At 35.8% G+C, this 15,252-nt stretch overlaps 8 protein-coding genes across 8 annotated transcripts; 6 read left to right on the top strand and 2 right to left on the bottom strand.

The window, feature by feature from the left end:
- Position 1: 1 nt before the first annotated feature.
- LOC116348763 (dynein light chain Tctex-type-like) lies at positions 2 to 839 on the top strand. Its single transcript, XM_031779873.1, has 2 exons — positions 2 to 327; positions 412 to 839. Exons 1-2 carry the CDS (start codon positions 156 to 158, stop codon positions 666 to 668), a joined length of 429 nt encoding a protein of 142 aa, XP_031635733.1. The 5' UTR covers positions 2 to 155; the 3' UTR covers positions 669 to 839.
- LOC116348762 (threonine aspartase 1) lies at positions 715 to 2,189 on the bottom strand. The gene is made up of 3 exons (XM_031779872.1): positions 1,990 to 2,189; positions 973 to 1,904; positions 715 to 905 (listed from the first exon to the last, which is right to left on the bottom strand). Exons 1-3 carry the CDS (start codon positions 2,015 to 2,017, stop codon positions 822 to 824), a joined length of 1,044 nt encoding a protein of 347 aa, XP_031635732.1. The 5' UTR covers positions 2,018 to 2,189; the 3' UTR covers positions 715 to 821.
- A 164-nt stretch (positions 2,190 to 2,353) lies between these two features.
- Positions 2,354 to 5,962, top strand: LOC116348854 (GMP synthase [glutamine-hydrolyzing]). The gene is made up of 10 exons (XM_031780026.1): positions 2,354 to 2,632; positions 2,730 to 2,910; positions 3,052 to 3,169; positions 3,543 to 3,699; positions 3,781 to 4,021; positions 4,113 to 4,675; positions 4,738 to 4,909; positions 4,999 to 5,228; positions 5,312 to 5,503; positions 5,586 to 5,962. The coding sequence occupies exons 1-10, from the start codon at positions 2,579 to 2,581 to the stop codon at positions 5,685 to 5,687; spliced, it is 2,010 nt and encodes a 669-aa protein (XP_031635886.1). The 5' UTR covers positions 2,354 to 2,578; the 3' UTR covers positions 5,688 to 5,962.
- A 141-nt stretch (positions 5,963 to 6,103) lies between these two features.
- On the bottom strand, positions 6,104 to 6,738 carry LOC116348840 (DNA-directed RNA polymerases I, II, and III subunit RPABC5). The gene is made up of 2 exons (XM_031779999.1): positions 6,336 to 6,738; positions 6,104 to 6,250 (listed from the first exon to the last, which is right to left on the bottom strand). Exon 1 carries the CDS (start codon positions 6,582 to 6,584, stop codon positions 6,381 to 6,383), a length of 204 nt encoding a protein of 67 aa, XP_031635859.1. The 5' UTR covers positions 6,585 to 6,738; the 3' UTR covers positions 6,104 to 6,250; positions 6,336 to 6,380.
- Positions 6,739 to 7,089: 351 nt separating this feature from the next.
- On the top strand, positions 7,090 to 7,817 carry LOC116348777 (follicle cell protein 3C-1). Its single transcript, XM_031779889.1, has 2 exons — positions 7,090 to 7,462; positions 7,573 to 7,817. Exons 1-2 carry the CDS (start codon positions 7,148 to 7,150, stop codon positions 7,759 to 7,761), a joined length of 504 nt encoding a protein of 167 aa, XP_031635749.1. The 5' UTR covers positions 7,090 to 7,147; the 3' UTR covers positions 7,762 to 7,817.
- A 74-nt stretch (positions 7,818 to 7,891) lies between these two features.
- Positions 7,892 to 9,727, top strand: LOC116348775 (protein arginine methyltransferase NDUFAF7 homolog, mitochondrial). The gene is made up of 4 exons (XM_031779887.1): positions 7,892 to 8,411; positions 8,482 to 8,545; positions 8,613 to 9,202; positions 9,277 to 9,727. The coding sequence occupies exons 1-4, from the start codon at positions 8,091 to 8,093 to the stop codon at positions 9,643 to 9,645; spliced, it is 1,344 nt and encodes a 447-aa protein (XP_031635747.1). The 5' UTR covers positions 7,892 to 8,090; the 3' UTR covers positions 9,646 to 9,727.
- Positions 9,728 to 9,859: 132 nt separating this feature from the next.
- Positions 9,860 to 11,796, top strand: LOC116348776 (hsc70-interacting protein 1-like). The gene is made up of 4 exons (XM_031779888.1): positions 9,860 to 9,987; positions 10,171 to 10,373; positions 10,456 to 11,192; positions 11,267 to 11,796. The coding sequence occupies exons 2-4, from the start codon at positions 10,186 to 10,188 to the stop codon at positions 11,536 to 11,538; spliced, it is 1,197 nt and encodes a 398-aa protein (XP_031635748.1). The 5' UTR covers positions 9,860 to 9,987; positions 10,171 to 10,185; the 3' UTR covers positions 11,539 to 11,796.
- A 972-nt stretch (positions 11,797 to 12,768) lies between these two features.
- On the top strand, positions 12,769 to 14,088 carry LOC116348875 (zinc finger protein 454). Its single transcript, XM_031780059.1, has 3 exons — positions 12,769 to 13,552; positions 13,656 to 13,669; positions 13,755 to 14,088. The coding sequence occupies exons 1-3, from the start codon at positions 12,828 to 12,830 to the stop codon at positions 14,036 to 14,038; spliced, it is 1,023 nt and encodes a 340-aa protein (XP_031635919.1). The 5' UTR covers positions 12,769 to 12,827; the 3' UTR covers positions 14,039 to 14,088.
- The last annotated feature ends 1,164 nt before the right edge of the window (positions 14,089 to 15,252 follow it).

Raw genomic sequence — 15,252 nt, forward strand, 5'->3', positions numbered from 1 at the left:
GAGAACGTTTTGAAATGCATTTTGTTTACGGCTTTCAAAATAATGCGGTGACCATAACAATCGAACCAACAAACAAAAATTAATAATGTCAATATAAAAATTCCATTCAATAATCACAATTTAAACGAAAAAATTAATTAGTGACGGAATTAAGTATGTCGCATACACAACAGAAAGATGAAAAATCAACCGAAAAAGAAGTGGCGTCCGAAAAACTAAACAATGATTCGATCAACCAATATCAAATTCGTCCCAGCATTGGAAATTCATTTCCAATAGCAAGCATTCGAGAAATTATCAATGAAATTCTACTTCAAACACTCGATGGTGAGTTATACCTTTTTGTCTTTTGCATCTTCGTAATGCAAATCATAATGTGTACTATTTTGATTTGATTTGGATTTTTCACAGGAAAGGAATACACATGCAGTGAGGTTGGTGCTTGGTGTCGTCAAATTGTTGATGGCATTAATATGCGAATTAAGAGTCTAGAGATTCCTCGTTATAAACATATTGTCCAAACAATGTTGGCAGAACAGACTGGAGCTGGCAGCCGTTATATAGCACGATGTCACTGGGACGCCAGTTGTGATAGCAAAGTATCAGAACAATACAAATCTGAAACTATAATTTGCATAGTTACCGTGTTCGGCGTATACCAATATTAAAAGGGGGAGAAAGAAGAAAGACCACATGTAATGCTTATGTTGTGTTGATTATTATGGGGCATTTAATTGTCATTTTTTAATGTTTTAATATATAAATATGTAATTGATAGTCAAAACATTGATCAAATAATAAATAATAAACAAATGTATACATTATATTGGCACTTTGAATGGTTGACTTTGAACTGCGATCGATTTGCCTTGTTTTTTGTTGTCTGGTAGCGTTGAAAACACAAACTAAAATGCAAAAAAGGAAAATTTTTGTAAATCTTATCAATGAATATTATTTAACATCCGCACTTACACGTGGCGATTTTTGTTTTGTACTCATGTGTCCAATGCAAAATGACTGTGTTGTGTGGCTCCATAAAAGTTCACCATCGCCCGAATCGGAGTCATACACAAGTGTTAAGGCACCACCATAAATTTCATCCAAATGTTTTAAAAATGGTGACTCAAGGAAGTCATTCTTGAATGTATTGTACAATGATTGAATTGAGAATTGGTCATTTTTCAAATTCGATACAATTTCACGGGCTAGCAATGTTCGCATCAGATATTCGCCATTACCGGTGGTGCATGTGGCATACGATTTGTTTTTGTCTTTCGATGCCCAACATCCAGCACCGTAACATGCGGCTTGACCAATACGGCCCGATAGTTTTAAAATCAATCCACCCGAACTGCAACCAGCCGCACAATTGCCAAATGCATCAACAACAACAGCGCCCACCGTATCTAATGGCGTTACTTTAACGTTAAACGTATTTTCATATTGTTCGATATTTCGCTGGTAATGCTCATATGTTTTGCGTGCTTTGTTCGAAACCATATCCTCTTCATTTACAATTGGTAAATTTACGTCTTTGGCATAGTTAACAGCGCCTTCGCCACTTAAAATCATCGGCGGTATTCGATCCATTGAGAGTAATTTCGATTGCCGTTCACACAATATTCGTGCCAATCGAATTGGATTTTTGACTTTCGAGAGATTCGTACATGCGCCAAAATGTCGTGTTGTCCCATCCATTATTGATGCTTCGCATTCAATTCGTCCGTCCCATGTTAGATTTGAACCGTAGCCTGCATTAGTATATCCACAATTTTCTAATGCTACTATTGCTGCTTCACACGCACCCAGTGCTGTTTCGCCTGATTTTAGTACAGATATTGCAACCTCACATGATTCCTTGCAAATTTTTTTATATTTGGTTTCATTTACACAATTTCCGGCCCCTAAAAATGTCATACCATTTTTTTTATATTTGATAATTCAAATCAGCAATATAGATGATATGATTTGCGCCAAAAATTCACTTACCCGTATGAACAGCTACAAAGCCAGCCATAATACATTCCTTAGATGGTTGAGATCAAATTTAATGCTTTGCAAGCGAATCTAGGAATGCAATATTGTTTTGCTTGTATTTTCGGTCGTTTTCGATGGTGCGAGCAGCAAAGTTTATTTTGAGTTAAAATTAAATGTTTGACAGACAAACATGATAAACAATGGTATTTTTATATTCACACACATACAGAGCATGGAATACATGCAGATGTATGAACATGGTGAATTGAACGAACCCATTCAAAATAAGAGTGAGTGAGAAATAATGGGATAAATCGTTACCGTTTTGCGCATTTGTGACAAACACATCACGGAAAAAAAAGTTTGGTTATTTTCGACTGAAGTAGTATACAGAAATAGCACTATTATATTGGCATTCGCGACTTTTCGTCATTATAATAATCATTTTTCCGCTTTTGTTCCGAATTGCTTTTTCCATTAAATTTCCAAAAGTCGGATTAAATTTGTTTGGATAAATAAAAAGAAAGCCATAGATTTGGTCGAAAAACGTGCAACAGTGAAAGTGTGAACATTTTCAGAGAATAAAAACAATTAAATTATAATGGATAAAGTTAGTTCTGTCGCTATTTTAGATGCTGGAGCACAGTATGGAAAGGTAAATTCATTGTGTACAATGTAATTTTTTTTTTACACATTTTCGGATATGGGTCGAATATTATTTAACTATTCGATGAATATGTATGAAATCACAGGTGATCGACAGACGTGTTCGAGAGCTAAATGTTTTATCGGAAATATTACCGCTTGACATAGAAGCATCAAAACTGCGTGATTATAAATCAATCATTATATCGGGCGGACCAAACAGTGTTTATGACGATAGTGCACCGCAGTATGATGCTGACATTTTCAAATTGGGCATACCAATACTTGGTTTGTATTATTCATAATATTTGATTTGATGGAGTGATTCAATTATATGGGAGAAAATAGTGACTTGTCATAATCGTGCATGCATACTAAGATACAAATGTCTTAATTGAAATTTTCTTTTGTGTCATTGTTTTCATATAGGGATATGCTATGGTATGCAAGTCATTGCAAAAGAATTTGGCGGTGAAATTGAAAGAAAAGATGTACGTGAAGATGGACCGACAGAAGTTAAAGTTGACACAAAATGCCCACTATTCGAGTAAGTAAAATATATGCTTAGATTTTTAAGTTACAACAACAACAAAAACAAGCGAAAAACGTGTTCAGAGGCTAAAGAAGGGGTTCAATAAAAAGTAACGTATTGTCGACCCTGATACAAACCTCTCAGATTAATGTATTATACAAATGCTCGAGAACAACTTGATATTCGCCAAAGTTTTTTAAAATATCAAGCTACATCGTAGGCATTACACATGTTGATCATTCTTATGATTCTTCTTATCACCGTTTACTATGACCTCCAGCATGGACAAACTATCTATCATGAGATTAAATGACATACACAGAGCTATAGCATATTTGTTTTGTATTTCATTCAATTTTTATTTTATTATTTTTTTTTTAAACAACAGCCATTTAGACGAACAACAACAAGTTTTGCTAACACATGGCGATAGCATTACCAAATCCGGCGATCGTTTAAAGATTGCCGCAATGTCTGAAAGCGATGTAATCGCCTCTATTTGGAATGAGGAATTTCGTGTGTTTGGTGTTCAATTTCATCCAGAGGTATGTATGCCATACACATCTTATGTATGAATGACTCGAATTGCGTCCATGTTTATATGCCACCCCTGTCCATTGTTATAGGTGGATATAACTACAAATGGCCAACAAATGTTGCACAATTTTCTGATGAAAATTTGTGGATTGGTACCAAGCTACACAATGGAATGCCGTAAAGAGAGCTGTATCAAATACATTCGTGACATCGTTGGATCGAGCAAAGTCTTAGTTTTGGTCAGTGGTGGTGTTGATTCAACTGTATGTGCCGCTTTGCTTACACGCGCACTGAATCCAAATCAAATTCATGCTGTTCACATTGATAACGGTAAATTAACAAAAAGAAAACATCCAAATTAATTCGAACATTTGATTAACATAATTCCCTGATGGGAAATCGAAAAAAAATTATTCAACAGGATTTCTGCGAAAGGACGAAAGCAAAGAAGTTGAAGAGTCCCTCAATCGACTGGGATTGGAGATTATTGTGAAAACTAGTTTCTACAAGTTTTTTAAAGCAACAACAACCGTAAGAAAAGCCAATACAACGTACAATACGGAAACGCCAATGCTTTGCTTTGCAATAAATCCGGAAGAAAAGCGTAAAATTATCGGCGATACATTTTTGAAAATTGCAAATGAAACGATGCGAGAATTGAATTTGGACCCAAAAGATGTATACCTGGCACAAGGCACATTGAGACCCGATCTTATTGAATCAGCATCTGAATTGGTTAGCAAAAATGCTGATACCATTAAAACGCATCACAATGATACGGAGCTGGTTCGTCAACTTCGTGCGGCCGGTCGAGTTGTTGAACCATTAAAGGATTTCCATAAAGATGAAGTGCGCAGACTTGGCCGTGATTTGGGTTTGCCAGACGCTTTAGTTGATCGTCATCCGTTCCCCGGTCCTGGTTTGGCTATACGAATTCTGTGCGCATCCGAACCATATTTGGAAAAAGATTTCGCCGAAACTCAGGTAAATCAACTCAATCACACCATCGAAATGTGTCATATTTTATTCATTTGTCATACGTTTAGGTAATTGCACGTGTGATTGCCGAATACTATTCCAAGTCACAAAAAAATCATGCTCTACTCAATCGTGTTACGAATGCAACCACAAAAAATGAACAAGTGGCATTAGAAGAGATTTCAAAGAAAATGAAAATCAATGCCACTTTACTGCCAATTCGAAGTGTTGGTGTACAGGGTATGCATCAGTTTTGTATGGTACACAAAGAAATCAATCTGAGACCTATTCTTATGCAATTGGTCCTTTTTTTTCTTTCATTCATGCAGGTGACTGCAGATCTTACAGTTATGTTCTTGGTTTATCCACGGAAGAGACACCAGATTGGAAGGATATGCTATTTTTGGCCAAACTTATCCCTAAAATTTTACATAATATCAATCGTGTTTGCTACATTTTCGGTGGTCCAGTTCAATTCCCGATCAGCGATATTACTGAAACGAAAATTAGCCAATATAGTTTGGCTCAATTGCGACAAGCCGATCATTTAGCAAATACGGTAAGTTTGTTTTTGATTTACCCATTGCGATGAGATTCATCTCATTTTCAATAAAAAAAAACATTTCGTATATTCTGACACAGATTTTGCATACGAGCGGTTGCATGTCAAAAATTTCACAAATGCCTGTGGTGTTGATACCGATCCACTTTGATCGAGATCCAGTAAATCGAATCCCATCGAGCTCTCGGTCCATTGTCCTACGGCCATTCGATACCAACGATTTCATGACCGGTGTACCAGTTGTTCCTGGCTCAGAGAAATTACCGCAACCGGTATGTATACACAAGTCATCGAATGTCATTCATAATAAATAAAGCTGAAGCAAATAAACTAATTTTTCGGTTTTCATTTTAGGTCATAGATAAAATGGTGCGAGCGATTGGTGGAATTGATGGTATTACACGTGTTCTGTACGATTTGACCTCAAAACCGCCCGGTACAACCGAATGGGAATAAAGAATATGAATTTCAAACATTTTTTTTGTTATTTAATATATGGAAACGAAGATGCATTTTCACGTGAAAATAAGTTGACTTTTGATTGTATTAAGTGTATACACAGTTGCAAAAAAAAAAATTTGGCCATTGAGTGAATAGAGTGAAATGACATTAAACAGTCACAGCTAATTGTTAATGTTGAACACAAAGAATCGATGATAACGATAGAAAAAAACTTATCACTTTATTGTAAGAAAATGAAGAGGAAAGAGAGAGAGAGAGAGAGAGAGAGAGAGAGAGAGAGAGAGAAACCAACAGCTTTTGTCGAATCATTTTTCTCAATTATCTGATGCTAATAAACATTATTTTAATACCAAGCCATGTGTACTTCCATCAAAGCACTCTTTATGCTACAAATAATTTAAACACGTGTGTTTTGAGGTTTTATTTCGAATTATTTTCGTTTATTGGGTTGATTCAATAGAAACAATCAATGGGAATTTGACGAAGGTCTGAATTCTGCCTTTTTCCTCCTTTCGGAATCATTCTTTCATCGTCTTTCAGTTGTCCTTAAAATTTACCTAAAATTGAATATATATGCAAAACAGCATTAGCACCGATACGATAACATGGAAACAATATTAATCTCTCTACAGCCATACTTACTTATTCACATAGTTTAACACCTAGTTTACGATTGATGAAGCCAACTTATTTTTCCAATGGTGCATAATTCAACAATTTTTCAATCAAATCCACATGACCCAACAGCATTCGCCGACAACAGTATCGTTTCAATCCAAGTGCGTCAAGAGCATCACCTTCTGTGTATTCGGCTTGCAGCAAACCCAAATATGCTTCCCATTTGTTGCCAATCACTTTTCCGCAGGTAAAACAACGAACTGGAATAATCATCTTTGTGCGTCTTATAAATTTGTTCAACTGAATTTTATTGTTGGATGGGAAAAAGTTAAAAATGTTGTTGTGAAATCGATTTGACTACCGCTAGCAATGGAAATGCGTTTTATACATCTGTCAAACGTGCGTCTCCACAATATAACAATATACATGCTGCCATTGTGGTATGGTTCTGTTCTTGTATCAAATGGAATTATATTGCCCGATGCGATATTCTTTTCGAAATTTGGTTCTATTCAAAAAATTATAATTTGTGTGTTTCAAATTTTTCTTCATAATTTCCTGTTTATTTCCGTATTCAACTAAAAATATGAACAAACCAAAATATTTGGATAGCAAAACCTTGCACAATCTTCCGGGAAAAAAATGTGTGTTATTCGTTGAATAGACTGATATGTTTTCATTCGACGTTGCAAATACCATAAACAAAGTCAAAACAAATGTATTTTTCTTTGATATAGGAAATCGTTTGAAAATCATTTAAATACCGCTGGTCGGACGCAGTTTTTATTCAGTTTGCTTTCATCGTCGTACACGTCAGTTTCATTGAAGCGATCATTATGAAGTGCATCGTGATTTTGATTCAAGTATGCTGCTTGTTTGGTCTTGGCCTTGCAGCGACGCCCACAGTTAAAGAAGCCATGGATGCCGAGTGGAATAAATTGAAAGCATTTTTGCCATCGATGGACACGCTGAAGTTGACTCCGGTGGTAAATCAAACCGCCTGCAATTGTGGCGTTTTCCTCAGTGGTCAATTTAAGAAAGGCTCATCCGATCCACCAGTAGGAGTACCAACATTGATGCATGAACAAGATGCGATGGTCCCATGCACGCTAATGGGGCACAAACAGTGCTCCAACAAATGTTTGGAAACGGTAAGTGTGATTTTTTTATGTTTGTTTATTTAATTTCCACACAGCGCATAAAAACAATCGAAATAATTTGTAAACAGTGTAGTAATGTTCGGTGTATTGTCTACTTTCAGATTGCAAAACATTTACCAAACTCGCCGGTTATCCTGTGCGGAAGCATTGATCGTGATGTGTATAGAGAACGTGCCTACCTCTTTGTTCAAAATTGCAATGGAACATGGGTCAATACGAACTTCTCAGCCGGCCGAGAATTTTGCTGCAAAGACGGATCTCCATATAAATGCCCCAACAATTTGATTTGAATGAAGTTGTGATTTACGGCATACCGAAATAAAAGCCAATTTTTTTTTCAAATTTAGCATGAAAAAAAATTCTTTTTTTTCGTCTTCCTCCAACTAATTCCGTTTTGTTCACCTTTGCTGTTGTTTATTGTTTTTATCTTTTTCGTTTTTTTTTTTAAATTTCGAAATAAAACCATCTTTCGAATGTAGCGCAAACATCACTCTGTTGTTTTTGTGTAGATTGTCAATATCTTATGACATTCAACATAACCTCTTTCAATCTTTTTGTTTTGGAAATGAGAAGTTAGCTCGAACTTACGAGATCAAAAGGTTTCCGCTGTTTTAGAAATATGCAGGGTCTGCAACGAATTGTGTTTCAAAACACAAAATGCTTAAGTGATCTGCGACACTATTGTTACAAGCCGATCAAAAGACCGACATTGAATAGGCCGGATAAAAGTGAGTTTGTAACCAAGGCTAGCATCGAAAAGAACGTTTCACTTTCAAAAGTGTTGAAGACGCGTATTTCAGCGGCCGGCCCCATTTCCGTGGCTGAATATATGAAGCATGTATTGACAAATCCAAACAGTGGATACTATATGCTAAAAGATGTATTTGGTGAAAAAGGAGATTTCATAACATCACCCGAAATCAGTCAAATATTTGCTGAGGTAAGACCAATCGAATTTGAAATTATTTCAAATGAAAATATTCCGTTTGGGTAAAAAGACTTTTTCTTAGCTTGTAGCAATTTGGTGTTTGTCAGAGTGGCAAAAGTGTGGATCACCAGGTCCTTTGCAAATTGGTGAGTAGAATCAAGTATTTTGTCTTGTTCAGATCTAACGTTATCGCTCTGTTTTAAAATTTTTTAGTTGAACTTGGGCCGGGTCGAGGAACATTATCACAAGACATACTCCGAGTGTTTGCTAAATTTGGCCTATCAAATCAGTTTTCATTGCATCTCGTTGAAATTAGCCCGTACTTGAGTGAATTACAAGCGAAACGTCTTTGTTGCCAAAGTGCTGAGACAAAAAAAGAAGACCTCGATTCTGTGCCGTATTATCGCAAAGGTGAATCGGTGTCCGGAATTAAAATCTATTGGTATCGTGAACTTGAACAAGTTCCAAAGTCGTTTTCTATTTATTTGGCACATGAGTTCTTCGATGCGCTTCCTGTGCATCAGTTTCAACGAAATGACGACAAATGGCGCGAAATTTTGGTAGACGTTGATAAAACAAAGGAGAACAGTTTTCAATTTGTATCGTCGAATGTGGTGACGCCGATGTTGAGTGTGTTTTTAAGTCGTCCGTGGATTGATAAAAACTCTCTTCCACGACATGTCGAATATTCAGCGGACACTGAGAGAACTGTTGACATTATGGCCGGTCGCATTGAAGAATGTGGAGGAATTGGCTTGATCATTGACTATGGCCATTCCGGTGAAAAGGGTGATACATTCAGAGTGAGTAAGCGCTTTTCGATTACACTTAGATGGTTATCACATTATAATAACAACTGAACTCTTTTCTGTGTTAGGCCTTCAAGAATCACAAATTGCATGATCCCCTATTGGAGCCAGGCTCTGCTGATTTAACGGCTGACGTGAATTTTGCCCACATCAAATCGGTTGCGGAACAAAATGAACGCGTCATAACATTCGGTCCAATTGAGCAGAGCGACTTTCTCCATCGAATGGGAGGTGAGGCGCGACTTGCAACTCTTATGGAGAAAGCGGCATCACCAGAAGATGCGGATTCGCTCAAGTCTGGCTACAACATGTTAACTGAACCCACAAAAATGGGTTCACGGTTTAAATTCTTTGCTATGTTTCCGAAAGTCTTGGAAAATCATTTGAGTAAATTTCCAGCTAACGGATTTTTTGATACGAATCTGAAAATTAACTGAAATGTCTAGTCGTTAATCTGTTGTAATAAGTTTATTGTTTAAAAATCGAAAGTTTGATAAAATAAATGAATTTGAAAAGTTGCGAAGATTGTTTTGACAAATAGTACGGTGTGTCAAAGACAGACAGTGCACTTTTTTCGAATTCGAAATTACGATTGGCGCTGCAGTCGCTAAGGTATTTGTTTTTATTTTTTTCCATAATGCGTAGATCCATCGAGAACAACGACACAAATCAAAGAAGAAGAAGAAGGCACAAGACAAGAAGTCATACTCCTTTGAAATTCACTAAGAACATTCGTTTTCATCGCATATTTGTTAAATTGAATTTTAAGCAAGCATAATGTAAGTACGCACGACTATTTTTACGCTACAAATCCAAATAATTTTAGAAACTGTAATGAATTTTGTTGTCTGTCAAAAAACAACACACCCAAAACATGCCGGTCATTTATATCATTTATCCATAGTGAAAAGAATACTAATGGTCAGCATTTTTTATTTGCATTAATTTTTTGTTCACAACAGCCATTATACGCCAACATGTCTTGCCCGATTGGTGCTGATGAAATAAATAAGCTGAAGTTTTTCGTTGATTTTTGCTCAACGAATCCAAAACTTCTGAATTTGCCACAGTTGAGCTTCTTCAAAACGTTCATTGAAAGTCTTGGTGGAACCGTGCCGGTAGGTGAGCCCACTGATTTTGGTTTCCCAAGTGGTGACAATGAAAAGTAAGTACAATTCAATATAACACATTTGACACAAGCACATCACTCGAATGACAATTTCAATAAATGTTTGTCGTACATTTAGACCACGTGAAGAGCCAAAAGTTGAGCCAGAGCCAGTGGTAGAAAGTGATCCGGAATCAGATGTTGACATTGACACCGATGGATGTGTTGACCCAGATAACGATCCTCCCCAACCAATGGGTGATGGCTCAAAAGAGCCAACAGACGAAGAACGTGACCAAGCCAGTGAAAAACGTGGTGAGGCTGCGGCTTATTTCAGCGATCAACGATATGAAGACGCTGTTAGCAGCTACGAAAAGGCAATTCAATTGAATCCAACAAATGCCTTATTCTACGCAAAACGTGGTCAATGCTATCTCAAGTTGAAGAAGCCAAATGCATGCATTCGTGATTGTACCCGAGCATTGGAATTGAATTGTGATTCGGCAGCAGCGTACAAATTTCGTGGTCGGGCATATCGTTTGCTTGGCGACTGGGAAGCGTCGGCCAAGGACTTGCGTCAAGCTTGTAAAATTGATTTCGACGAAGAAGCAGACGAATGGTTGCGTGAAGTTCAGCCAAAGGCACACAAACTAGAGGCTCACAAAATTAAACAAGAACGTAAAAAAGCTGAAAAAGCCGATCGTGATCGTTTGGAACGCATCAAACGTGCACAAGACGCAAATAAAAAGGCCGCCGAAGAGCAAAAACGTCAAGAACAAAGCACCGGCGCCAATCATGGCGACGGTGAGGAATTTGATCAGGCTGATTTATTGAATGCATTCAAAGATCCAGAAGTAGCTGCTGCTTTCCAAGACAGTAAGTAGTATGAACATTTCGTTGTGTATGATCGAATTGATTTTTATTTTCACATTTTTCTGGAACATTTACAGTCATGACCAATCCGGCAAACGTAGTCAAATATCAATCGAATCCGAAAATCATGAAAATCATTTCAAAAGTTGGTTCGGCAATGGGAAATAAAATGCCAAACGCTTCAGCAGCTGGTGGTGGTTTTCCTGGCGGCTTTCCAGGTGGATTCCCAGGCGGATTCCCACCAAACTTTGGAGCACCAGGTGGATTTCCTAATTTCAACACACCACCACCACCGCCACCATCATCGAATCCAAAAAAACCTGATCTTCACGATGATGGCCTAGACTGAAGAAGCGCTTAAATATGCACACGCAGCATTTACGAACACGATTGGTTCAATTAAATTAACGCAAATACTTATCATTTTTTTCTCTTTTCTTTAACACATTCTTTAATAAACAACAAAAAAATACCATTGAGAATGGTCCGAACATTTAGTTCGTAGAATTCGCAAAACCAAACATTTTGTTCGGTTGATTTCGTATATCGACGAATTTAATTCAAGTCAAATAAATATGGAAAATATTTGGTTTTTGATTATAATATATAGTGATATGTGTTTTATTTTTCTGACATGATATTCTGATATTTTTGGCTGTTCAAATCTATTGATGTTCAATTTTTTGGTTGTTATCATTTCGACATTTGTCATTACATCTGAAATTAGTTCAGAGAAGGAACACGAATCATAAAAGAGACTGAAAATTGTCGTCATTAAAAATTAGCTGACACATACAATCGTTTGAAATATGACACCATCAATTCCATAGGGTGTACTAATGATGGTTGACACTGTCTGGTACCGATCAAAGTGTGCAAAGATGAACTATTATTACTCGAATCGAGATAAATTGATAATTAATGTTGAACGGTTAACCGTAAGTACAAAATCATGCAAAAAATCGACGAATATGAGAAGGAAAAAGGAGTAATTGACTTCCCTTAGGACCAATGAGTATTTTCTTCGAGGCACTTGCCAAAACTGTGATGAGTATTTTTTTCTAATTTCCAATGCAATCCTTTTTTGGCTAAATGTTGACAAAATCGTTGATTAATTAGTTGGTGTTTTCTTTTGGTATGTTTTATTTGTATCATGCGTGTTTTTTAGAGATATGCGTGCGATCTATGTGCGTAAATGATGGTAAATATCTGACCGAGTGACAGTTGAGATACCAAACTAAATAATAATTCTGAAAATTGATTTGTTTTTTATCATAACGATGCGGCGATTATAGCTCATGTTTTTTTTTGTTAACGGATTATATTTTCATTTGACAAACGTATGCCTGATATTCTATACGCTTGATGACGTCCCAAAATGCTTTATCTTAAATTGGATTCACTCACAAATTGAATATGATAGATGAGAAAAAAAACTGACATCGACACATTGCATATAAGCAGAAAGTTAAAAAAAATGATAAAACCGTAAAATAACAAATACCAATGGACTTGTTTTTTTTTAAATTGATTATTATTTCAGTGGATATAGCCATATGCCTTGAATGAGTACGTGTAGAATATTCATTTGTAGTTTATTCATTGAGAGTGCAACTGGTTCATAAATTGGCATAAATAATGGAAGAATTCAACGTGTTTGGTGATGATTTTTTGTCGAACGGTGAATTTCATCAATTGTACTCAACTGATCTTCAAGATGATATTTTTTTGTGGGACAATCGAATCGATTTTGATGTTCAGTCAAAGTGGAATTGTGCAAATGATATGGACAGTGAAATCAAAAGAGTCAATTACTCAGCCTATGATCCGTGTCAAGTTACTTCATTCAACAATTATTGTTACAATGATTTGAATACTATTCCAGATGGATTTAGTTCAAGCAATCAGTATTCGTGCAATGAAACAGATCAAGGATCAATTACAGAAAAGTATATCACCGATATGGATGAATGGAAGCAGGGCCATTTGGATGATTTGATCTATAAATCAAATAACAACAATGATTGGGAATTGAATTTGGAGAATTTAATCAATGAACATCCGTATGATGATACAACCTTTAATGTGTGTGATTTGCCAGCAAGAACATTTTACTGCAATGATTCTTGTACGAATTTTCTGAAAGAGACCTCCGAACACTTGGACACGAGCCTACGGACATTTCAACCCCATTATGACGCTATCAATACTGCATCAAATCCAACGGCATCAAAGCATTTAAACTCTAACAATCACGATCGCAAAAAATATTCAAATGTTGGCGAAGAAAAAGAATTTATTTGCAACTATGGAGATTGTCGGAAAGTTTATGCAAAAGCTGGGCATCTTAAGGCACATATCAGGTAACTATTAGTATTTTGAATTGTTTTCATTTTGAAACGGGGATATTTTTTATTGATTTCATATTTTTACTTTTTTTTCTTTCATCGAAAAAAAATTAAATAGGCGCCATATAGGAGGTAATATATTTAATTCAAATAATTAATTTTTGTGCTATAGATTCTTAATTTGAGTTTATGATTTTTGTAAATGGATTTCATTTAGATAAACCTTATGTGTGCAGCTGGCCAAATTGTACATGGAAATTTTCCAGATCGGATGAACTATCACGGCATCGTCGTTCTCATAGCGGAATAAAGCCCTACCAATGCGATTTGTGTCCCAAGTGCTTTTCGAGGTCTGATCATTTAACAAAACATCGTAAGGTACACGAACGAAAAATGGCTGCGTTGAAAATTAAAGCTGTATGGACCAAATTACCACCAAGAAAACCCGGTCGCAAACCAAAATCACAAACATTGGCTCAGTACCCAACAAACCACATATAATGCAAAATATATACAATTTATGCACAAAAATGTAATGCTAAATGCAATAATTATGGTGAAAAAATGTACTTCTCTGTTCTTCTGAAAAAAAAAGAGGAAAAACAATAAAATTAGATTAATATGAATAAAATTGAGATCATTCATAATTATCAATGAAGAATGAACAGGTAAATTGTGAAGTGATATTTTGAAAAACCGAAAATTTGATTTTCTGCAAAATGTCGACCAAAAATTCTTTGAAATATTGTAAATTTGGATGCGTTTTTCTTTCAATCCGTTCACAAAAGGATTGATTTTATTCAATCAAAACAAGAAAACTCAATATGAATAATTTTGTATGCCTTTTAAAAGTTTCTATATCAGAAGAGGATATCATGGTAATATTATATATTGGTTTCCCGACGAAATGGAAACAACCAATCAAGGAGTTGAATATTGTTTTCTTTGATAAAGTAACATATGTATAGAAAGTTTTTAGACTAAATTCAGGCGTTTATTGCCTAACGGGACTCCTACTTTTTGCATTGCTTTTGAAATTACTTGCGGAATGAAACCAACGAGCCAATATTCAAAAATTGATTCATTCATTTTTTTCTTCATTCCATGTGCATTAGTAAATCTTACAAGCGTTTATTTTCAGTGGCCCTTAATTCCATTTAATCATACAAAATTGTGGTGTTTACAGACTTTGGTTGGATGCCAAAGTATTAAGTGCGAATAATTACAATATATTTAATATTCCACATTGTGTATATCGAACATAATCAATTCTCAAAATGAAATAATACAATTGCCTTGCCTACAATAATCAAAATAGTACGACGGTATAAACATTAAACATGAATCTGCTTAAAACTGAAAATATTCATCAAAGGTTCTACCGTATTTCCGTGAGTTTCAAGTGTCACGAAACATAATCGTTAGCACCGATGGATTTTTCGAATACACTCAGTGCTATAAATCACTTGATGATGCGCCATTCGAGTGTTTGTTTCTTCAAGATGTGTCGGAAAGAGGTTACGAAATGATAAACAAAGACGATTTGACTGTTCAACACGTTCTTTTGGTGATGAAAGAACTTGGAAAAATTCCACGCAGTTTCGTTTGCATTGAAAGATCAACAGCCCGATAAATTTCGGCACATTGTCAACGGACTGCGTGAGAATTATTTCAAAAATGGTTATAATCCAGACCTGGAACTATTTTGTAATAAT

Source organism: Contarinia nasturtii, unplaced genomic scaffold (genome assembly GCF_009176525.2).
Source record: "Contarinia nasturtii isolate CC-2019 unplaced genomic scaffold, AAFC_CNas_1.1 Cnas_scaffold_2678, whole genome shotgun sequence".
In the NCBI taxonomy this organism is placed as follows: Eukaryota; Metazoa; Arthropoda; class Insecta; order Diptera; family Cecidomyiidae; genus Contarinia; species Contarinia nasturtii.

Coding starts and splice junctions, on each gene's coding strand:
- LOC116348763 (XM_031779873.1), top strand. CDS start 156: ATGTCGCATACACAACAGAAAGATGAAAAATCAACCGAAAAAGAAGTG. Junction 328..411: donor TCTACTTCAAACACTCGATG/GTGAGTTATACC, acceptor GATTTTTCACAG/GAAAGGAATACACATGCAGT.
- LOC116348762 (XM_031779872.1), bottom strand. CDS start 2,017: ATGGCTGGCTTTGTAGCTGTTCATACGG. Junction 1,905..1,989: donor CTTTGTAGCTGTTCATACGG/GTAAGTGAATTT, acceptor TGACATTTTTAG/GGGCCGGAAATTGTGTAAAT. Junction 906..972: donor CAAAACAAAAATCGCCACGT/GTAAGTGCGGAT, acceptor TTTGCATTTTAG/TTTGTGTTTTCAACGCTACC.
- LOC116348854 (XM_031780026.1), top strand. CDS start 2,579: ATGGATAAAGTTAGTTCTGTCGCTATTTTAGATGCTGGAGCACAGTAT. Junction 4,676..4,737: donor AAGATTTCGCCGAAACTCAG/GTAAATCAACTC, acceptor TCATACGTTTAG/GTAATTGCACGTGTGATTGC. Junction 4,910..4,998: donor TCGAAGTGTTGGTGTACAGG/GTATGCATCAGT, acceptor TCATTCATGCAG/GTGACTGCAGATCTTACAGT.
- LOC116348840 (XM_031779999.1), bottom strand. CDS start 6,584: ATGATTATTCCAGTTCGTTGTTTTACCTGCGGAAAAGTGATTGGCAAC.
- LOC116348777 (XM_031779889.1), top strand. CDS start 7,148: ATGAAGTGCATCGTGATTTTGATTCAAGTATGCTGCTTGTTTGGTCTT. Junction 7,463..7,572: donor CCAACAAATGTTTGGAAACG/GTAAGTGTGATT, acceptor GTCTACTTTCAG/ATTGCAAAACATTTACCAAA.
- LOC116348775 (XM_031779887.1), top strand. CDS start 8,091: ATGCAGGGTCTGCAACGAATTGTGTTTCAAAACACAAAATGCTTAAGT. Junction 8,546..8,612: donor ACCAGGTCCTTTGCAAATTG/GTGAGTAGAATC, acceptor AAAATTTTTTAG/TTGAACTTGGGCCGGGTCGA. Junction 9,203..9,276: donor AAAAGGGTGATACATTCAGA/GTGAGTAAGCGC, acceptor TTTCTGTGTTAG/GCCTTCAAGAATCACAAATT.
- LOC116348776 (XM_031779888.1), top strand. CDS start 10,186: ATGTCTTGCCCGATTGGTGCTGATGAAATAAATAAGCTGAAGTTTTTC. Junction 10,374..10,455: donor CCAAGTGGTGACAATGAAAA/GTAAGTACAATT, acceptor TCGTACATTTAG/ACCACGTGAAGAGCCAAAAG. Junction 11,193..11,266: donor AGCTGCTGCTTTCCAAGACA/GTAAGTAGTATG, acceptor GAACATTTACAG/TCATGACCAATCCGGCAAAC.
- LOC116348875 (XM_031780059.1), top strand. CDS start 12,828: ATGGAAGAATTCAACGTGTTTGGTGATGATTTTTTGTCGAACGGTGAA.